This window comes from Quercus lobata, chromosome 6 (assembly GCF_001633185.2).
Source record: "Quercus lobata isolate SW786 chromosome 6, ValleyOak3.0 Primary Assembly, whole genome shotgun sequence".
Taxonomy (NCBI): Eukaryota; Viridiplantae; Streptophyta; class Magnoliopsida; order Fagales; family Fagaceae; genus Quercus; species Quercus lobata.
In genome coordinates, this window is record NC_044909.1 from 13043211 (window position 1) to 13051669 (window position 8459).

Sequence of the window (8459 nt, forward strand, 5' to 3'; positions counted from 1 at the left end):
AATAAATCATAAAAAACCTAATCATATATCTAACTCTATATATAAAATTAGAGGAAATAAGAGTTTGAGTGATTTTATATTTATGAGCAATTTTTTTGTGTAAAAAATAATTATATATATTGTGAGTTAATTTAGTATAAAAATTAGATTTCAATTAGAGTTTAATTTTGCACCACGTGTCCTATCTAATCTAAGTTTTTAATTTTCGTGCCAAGTGAGTTAATTCAGTGTAGAAAATGAGAAATTCAATATAAAAAGGCCATAAAAAAACCTAATCATGTATCTAACTCTATATATAAAATTAGAGGGAAAGAGAGTTTGAATGATTTTATATTATGAATCATTTTTTTGTGTAACGAAAAATAATTCAAATTTATAAGTTATTTATGTAATTGTGGGGTCAAGGAATTTGGCAACCCCGGTCCACTTTATACTAAGCTCAAGACCCATGCCGAGGAGGAAGAAATGCCCGAGGACGAACGAAGAAAGCCCAAATTGCCAAGAAACATCGTCAAGGACAATCTTGTTCTCGGCCAACCGAGATCAAAGAAGGGAAGAGAGGCACGCCGTCGAAGGCAGCCTCCCAGAGCATCCCAAGAAAAAGGACAAGTACAGTGGGACAGCCATGAGAGCATGGTGGAGGAGCAATTCAAGGAGAAACTGTCACCTCCACATTAAATGCCCATAACTAACGTTCTGGCCGCATTAATAAGGAAATGACTCCTGAGTAGTGCTGTCTTGGTTACTGCAACTCATAGAAGGTTTGAGAAGGCGGCTGATGGGACAAACACTCGAGTGGTGACCTGCATAATCAATAGATGGAGGGCCAAGATCAACTGAAAGGAGGTATATAATGTGAGAAACCCTCCAATAAAAGGGATCGGGAATTAGAAATAGAGAATACGGGAGCAATTTGTATGATCTTTGAAACCTTTGTAACCAATCGCTGAAGACATAATAAGAACAAGAAACTCCTCAGATGAGGGCTGAGGACAGAATTTCACACTTTAGTCTACATCCTTGTTATTTAACCCACTCATAACCATGTCTAATTGTTGTAACCCTCACTAAGGCCTAATTCTTAAACCCATTCTCTATAAATTTATTGTATTGGGCTAGTTGGGCCTGAGTCCACTCATCTAATAGAAGAAGTACTCAAACTCAGTCCCTACAATTGGTGCCGTCTGTGGGAAGAACTTGTGTGTTAGTAAGGGCAACGATCAAGCATGGTAGGATTAGGCCCTCATCAGGCAGGCTCCCATCAGTTTGAACCGGCTAGATCCCAATAACAGGGTAACTTTCCCAACCTTGAGCGTGATCGAAATGAAGAGAATGGAAGGTTTCGGAAGGGAAGTGTGCACACCACTCAAACCAGCAGAAGCTACTCTCGTGTAGGCAGTCACGTGCTCCAGAGACAAAATAACGACCGGGCGATGCAACTAGAAGAAGTTAGGAGTCACATATCCCAGAGACAAAATGATAAGCAAGCCATGCAGTGAGAGATAGACGACTTGAAGAGAAGGCTGCACTATGCACAACGAAGGCGATCTCATTCTAGCCCTGACATGCCCTCCGATGATGAAAGCGATGATGACTATAGGCAAAGATCAAGGACTCCTCCAAGCGAGGCCTTCTCTCACGAAGAAGAGCACTACTAGAGGTGTAAACATAAAAGCCCATCTCCTAGGGGCTTGGGAAATGATGCCATGAGCAGGGCACTGGATCAACTCTCCAAATCACCTTTCATACACCACATAGAAGGGGCTACACTTTCTCGACGATTCCAGCAGCCAACCTTCGCCATTTATAATGGCAAAACAGACCCCGTGGAGCATGTGAGCCAGTTTAACCAAAGGATGGCTGTCCATTCTAAAAATGAGGCGCTGATGTGCAAGATTTTCCCATCTAGCTTGGGACTAGTGGCGATGAGATGGTTTAATGGCTTAAAGAAGAATTCCATAGATTCATATAGGCAGCTAACCCAAGCCTTTGGCTCCTGTTTCGTTACAAACAGCAGAGCTCCTCGGCCCTTGAGTGCATTATTGTTGTTATCCATGCATGATGGAGAAACTCTAAATGCTTACTCGGACAGATATTGGGAGATGTAAAATGAAATGGATGACAATTTTGACGATATCGCCATCAGCACCTTCAAAAGTAGTCTTCTAGCTGAGCATGGCTTGAGGAAGTTTCTGACTGGCAAGCCTGCCACCAGTGTGCGGCAACTGATGGATCGGATCGATAAGTATAAACGAGTAGAGGAAGACCAGCTGCAAGGTAAAGGAAAAGAGAAGATTATCCCTCAGGAGAGGAGGGATTTCAGGTCGGACCGATATAACAACAACCGCTTGAGGAGAGCTTTCGTAGGGCAATCCGGAGCAACCAACGCACAGACTATCAATACTGTATTCCGAGAACCAGTACATCGGGTGTTGGAGAAAATCAAGAACGAGCCATATTTTAAGTGGCCGAATAGATGGCGGGAGAGTCCACAAGGCGCAATCAGAACTTTTATTACCAATACCACCAGGACCACGGACATACCACAGAGAACTGCAAGAACCTCTGGAACTATCTAGACCAGCTAGTCCGAGAAGGAAAGCTGAAGCACCTTTTGCATAATTCCAGTGGTCATCAAGGCCAGACCCATCAGGAACCCCAGAGAGATACTGCCCTAAGGCCACCCGTAGGGACGGTCAATGTAATCTTGGCCGCGCCAGGAAGAACAAGCACGTGCCCTTCACGAGTGTTATCTGTGGCTCAGCTGCTTGCCGAGGAGTCCCAGCTAGAGCCGAAGAGAGCCAGAATGAATTTTCACCCAATCCTAATTTTTTCAGAAGAAGACAAGATCGGAACCACCCAACCCCATGACGATGCACTGTTGATCACTCTCAGAATCGGGGACTACGATGTGAAAAGAGTGATGGTGGATGGTGGCAGTGGGGTCGAGGTTATTTATCCCGACCTCTACAAAGGGCTGAGGCTAAAACCGGAAGATTTGATGCCCTATAACTCTCCTTTGATGAGCTTTGATAGGAAGCTTGTTATTCCAAAGGGCATGATTAGGCTACCCATTCAGACCGGCCCAGAGATAGTGGAGGTGAACTTTATCGTGGTGGACACCTATTCTCCCTATACAGCCATCGTAGGTAGGCCCTGACTCCATACCTTGGGGGTTGTTGCCTCCTCCTTGCATCAGAAGGTGAAATTCCCGTCAGGAGACTAAGTTCTCGAAATCCGTGGTTGCCAATCCATGGCAAGGCAGTGTGTGGTGGCTGCCATCTCACATCGGCTCGATGCAGAGTCCTCGGCCTCTGCTGAAAAGAACTTATAGCAATCAAAGGCCCCAGTGTCACCTACTGATACAGTTGCCGAGGAGGCAAAATGCAAAGATCTAGATATATTTAATAATTCAAGCTAACATCAATAGAACCACTTCAATTTATCATTCTTGTGTGTAGCCACTGATTATATACTAATAGTTTATAATAGCCATATCTTGAGATATAAAATACAACTCTTGAAGACTTTTTTTTTTTTTGAGAAATAACTCTTGAAGACTTGAAAAATAGAATCACCCATAAGTAGAAGCAAATATAAATTTTTTGATGTTTATTTATAGACACTAATCGTATAATGATTTATTGTTGATAAAAAGCATTGGATGATGTTTTTTAGGTCAACGAAATGGACAGTTATATTTGCTAATAACTTCGAAAATTAATTTGCACTTTTTGGTAATTATAACGAGGAAATCCAAAATTCAAATTGTTTCTCCCCATTTATAAGCTCAACAAAAATATTTTAATGAATTCAATATCACTATAAGGAGACGGTTTTCGTGGCTTGATTGCATACTTCTACGGTTTGCCACATTCTCCACATTTTGTAACTTTTATCTTATATTTATCAATCATTTACATCCAGTTGCAGCAGGAAAATTGCCATGGAATAGCGCCTAGAAATAGACCATTTCATGGATTCATAAAGAGCGTGCGCATAAGCCTCCTCAGGGACATCCATGTCACATAATGGATAGACTCAATGTGCATGACTATAAGCCAAATCCTATGGAAGCCAAACAATGCTACATACACAATATATATCAATCATAAGCCACCACTTCAGCAACTACGAAAAATATAAGAGAAAAATAATATGGTAGAGTTTTTATCTAAAAATAATAATAATAAAATGGTAGAAACGGTTGTTATTAGACTTATTGTACGGGTCAAGTGCATCATAAATTCACAACTCAAATAAAATAGAATTAGTTTTACCTTTTCAAATCATCCCCCATTCAACAGCCACCGAACCATTCAAAAATAATGTCCATATTATTCCAAATATAAATAGTAGCCGCATCATCAATTTGACATATCTACGTACATTGACATTATTCCAAATATAAACAGTAGCTACAGCATCAATCTGACATATCTACATCGGCATTATTCTAAATATAAACAATGACATTAGCCTTATCAAAAAAAGAAGGAAAAAAAAAAAAAACGACGTTAGCAATGTGGCATTTTTCTAAATATAACCAGCCAGAGATTATATATAAATATAAACAGTAGTAACATCAATCAGACATATCTGAGAGTAGCTATCTAGCAACAATAGACAACAAAAAGGAAAATTATGGCACTAACTGCTGCTAGCACAACCACCATCACCACTTTACTAATATCCCTACTCTTCCTTCCCAAATTTTATTCTTCTGAACTCGACTCACACACATCAATCGCAAAAGCAGATGTGGATCTTCTGGAATTTCCTCTAAATTTAGAGTTCTTTGAAGCTGAATTCTTTTTGTATGGCGCTCTGGGTTATGGATTAGATAAAGTTGCTCCAAATTTAACCCAGGGAGGTCCAACACCCATTGGTGCTAAAAAGGCAAATTTGGATCCTTTTACCAGGGATGTTATTGAGCAATTTGCTTACCAAGAAGTTGGACACTTGAGGTTTTTCTCTTGAAATCATTATTTAATTTATTTATGTCTTTATGTGTGTTGGTATAATGACTAATGGGTTCTAGTTAGTTAATTAGATAAAGATTTTCATCCTTGAATAAGGGATTTGGATTTGAATACCGTCTATAATGAAAAGAAACACATTGATGGCTTAACATAATGACAAACAACAATTATCATAACATAGATACTATAAACTTTAAATCCTATCGTAGCAATAATTTCTTTTAAATGTCAAAGGTACTAACTATTAAGTTCTTGATGCAGGGCCATTCAAAAAGTTGTTAAAGGATTTCCAAGACCATTATTGGACTTAAGTAAAGAATCATTTGCAAAAGTGGTCGATGCTGCAGTAGGGAAAAAGCTGTCCCCACCTTTTGATCCTTATTATAGTGGAGTTCACTACCTCCTTGCATCTTACCTTATTCCTTATGTTGGACTCACGGGCTACGTTGGAACAATTCCAAAACTCCAAGCCCCTACTTCTAGAAGGGTAACTGATATTTAAACTTGATTATTGATCCATAGTAATGTTCTAAGAAATAAACAGTAATCACAATTTATTGCTTTTACGTGCATGTGTGTGTATATATACATAGTTATATACTACCATTGTTTTTTATAGAATAAACTATCATTTTTCCTCTTAGAAATGATAAAGCTTGACGAATGGAATTTGTAATTTTTCAAATGTCCATAATCAACTTATATTTGGTATAACTCACCTAATAATTTTTTTTGGGATTAATATTTTAAAAATCCTATTGTTGGATTAGCTATGTTCTCTAAATTTTTAACATACACGCTAAATTTGGTATCAATTATATGTAATTTTCCTTTTTACTCCATCAACTCATTTTTTCTGCCTAACTTCAAAGTACAAAAATGGAAAGTTAAACATTTTTTATATGACATTATAATTAATCTCTGCTCGTCTTTATATTTTGCATGCATATAAGTATAAGGAGACAATGCAATTCAAGTTATTTAACACTGGATTTGTCAAATTCCATGTTTGATATATAGTTATTAAGTGATATAACATTGATAAAAGTTACACCAAGTTTAATTTAAACCAAACCCTTTTTTGATTTGAAAGGTAGATTAGTAGAGCACAAAAACAAAAATTCAGTTCATAACACTTACTCTGATATCATAATATATTACTACTTGTCCAAAAATCATGAAGTTATTATGATAAGAATGTGGACGTGTATATGTTTAGCTCGTTGCAGGCCTATTAGGTGTGGAATCGGGCCAAGATGCAGTTATTCGAGCATACCTGTATGAGCATGCACACAAGATTGTGGAACCATATGGAATAACGGTGGCACAGTTTTCAAATTACTTTTCGGATCTAAGGAACAAGCTTGGACATGAAGGTGTCAAAGATGAAGGTCTTTGGGTTCCCAAATCTGAAGGTGCTGAGGGAAAGATCAATGGGAACGCGCTTGCTGGAGATGCAGACTCTGTTGCATATGATAGGACCGCTGAGGAGATATTGAGGGTTGTTTATGGCTCCGGTGATGAGCATAAACCTGGTGGGTTCTATCCAAAAGGAGGCAATGGTAACATTGCCAGATCTCATCTACATTAATTCTATGCCTATAGCTTGATTACAAGAAAACAAGTTCTAGTGTTTTTTGGTTCATTGTTTAAAGTATGTAACCTTTTGGTTGATAATAAATAAATAAATAAATCTTTTGTGAGTCTTTATGATTATATGCGTAACAAAATTGTTGTTTTAAGCTTTTTTTTTTTTTTTTTTTCTTGTTTGTTCAAAAGCTTTGAGTTTATTTGGGTTCCAATAAATCCATTTGTGTAATGAGTTTATGATAAAGAATAATTACCACGGAACGAGCGTTATAAGTTCAAATCCTGCTATATCATTTTTTTTTAAAAAGGCTTAGACTTTGTAATTTGAACATTGAACTTGAGAGAGTAAGAGAAATAGAGCAAAATTAAAGTATAAAACCACGTAGCCCTAATGTCTTCCAATATCTCACTATCAATCTTCTTAGGGTCTGTTTGGATATAATTGAAAACTGAAAATTGAAACTGAAAACTGAAAAACACTGTAGCAAAATAATTTTTAAATATATGAATAGTACCGTGGGACCCATTTTTAATGAAAAAGTTACTGAAAAATATAGTTTATGGGGCTCATGAACAGTACACAAGAGCACTGTTCAGAAGAAAAGTAAAAAAGTTACGGCTGGAGAAAAAAAAAAATCTGAAACGCAAACGTGCGTCTGGGAAATGCGCTTCCCAGACACACTCTTAGACTTCTTTTGGGGAATCACAACCCAGAGGAGCGACGAAGTCCACTGTCTAGCGTGAGACAGTGGACAAATATTTGTATATGAATCATGATGGAGTCCTAGAAGCAAAATCTCCTTGACATTGCTATAAATCCCATTTAATCATTTGTATTAAACTCATATTCTTCTTCATTGTCAGTTTTATATTAAAGAACTAACTACAAAACATGTCCAGCACCAAAAAAGAAATATTTTCATAGTTTTGCCGACTTCAAGTATAGCTGTCAACTCTTTCACAGTTTCTTGCATCCTGAAATCGATCAAACATGACGATTCATTTCCTTTCTTCATATTCACCTTGCTCTGGTTTGCACAAACATCGAGTGTTTTGAATAAACGTTCAACACCTAGGAAGAGTGGGAATAGGAGTTAAGATTTGCATTTACTTCCATCCGGTTGGAGCAAGAATCTTACTTTGGATACTATATAGAGAAAAGTCAAGAGAGAGATACCAAGGCAGAAATCAATAATGAAATTTGGCATATCAAAGAAACTGAACTAATAATATAAAATGTTAAATTCAAAATTTGATGTCTTAAATCATTTTATTATGTTCTTACTTAATTTTCCACCTTTTCTTTTTCGGAGATTTGAATTTTGACATATCCAATTTGTGTGTGCTTAATGAAACAAATTGTATTCTGTTCTCAGATATGACCTATATGCAGAGGATTCTGGCCTTATGCCCTTTCTGCGAAACATATTTGGCATAATGCCCCTGTTTCGAAACTATATAGGGGCGTGCCCCTGTTTTAAAACTCGATCTCCGTAAAGCCGAGTTACTTAAGTAACTCGATTATGAAGAAACCGAGTTGTAGCCAGGTTCTTGCCACGCTGGTGTGCCAGCTTGGCTTTTGGGCAATAAAATATTCCAGCGTAACTGTTTATAACTCGTCAATGGGGAAAACGAGTACATAAAACCCGAATAACAGATAATCGAGTTATTGGTATTACTCGGTTCTCATATAACCGAGTTTTATGCTATTCTGACGCCATTTCACATCAGTTTTTCACACGTGAAGCTGAACCCGATTAATAGGAAATCGAGTTATTAATATTACTCGGTTTTCTTATAATCGAGTTATTCTGCTATATCTACTTCTCAAGCAATTCTCCTCATCATTTTCAGATATTCTCCTCATTCTAAGAATTTTCAGTCAGA

General features: G+C 37.5%; 2 protein-coding genes across 2 annotated transcripts; both read left to right on the forward strand.

Annotated features, from left to right (window-relative positions):
• The first annotated feature begins 2476 nt into the window (after positions 1-2476).
• Positions 2477-3160, forward strand: LOC115949853. Its single transcript, XM_031067122.1, has one exon. The coding sequence runs from the start codon at positions 2477-2479 to the stop codon at positions 3158-3160; it is 684 nt and encodes a 227-aa protein (XP_030922982.1).
• A 1463-nt stretch (positions 3161-4623) lies between these two features.
• On the forward strand, positions 4624-6608 carry LOC115993658 (desiccation-related protein PCC13-62-like). Its single transcript, XM_031117603.1, has 3 exons — positions 4624-4967; positions 5244-5469; positions 6202-6608. Exons 1-3 carry the CDS (start codon positions 4645-4647, stop codon positions 6571-6573), a joined length of 921 nt encoding a protein of 306 aa, XP_030973463.1. The 5' UTR covers positions 4624-4644; the 3' UTR covers positions 6574-6608.
• Positions 6609-8459: the final 1851 nt, after the last annotated feature.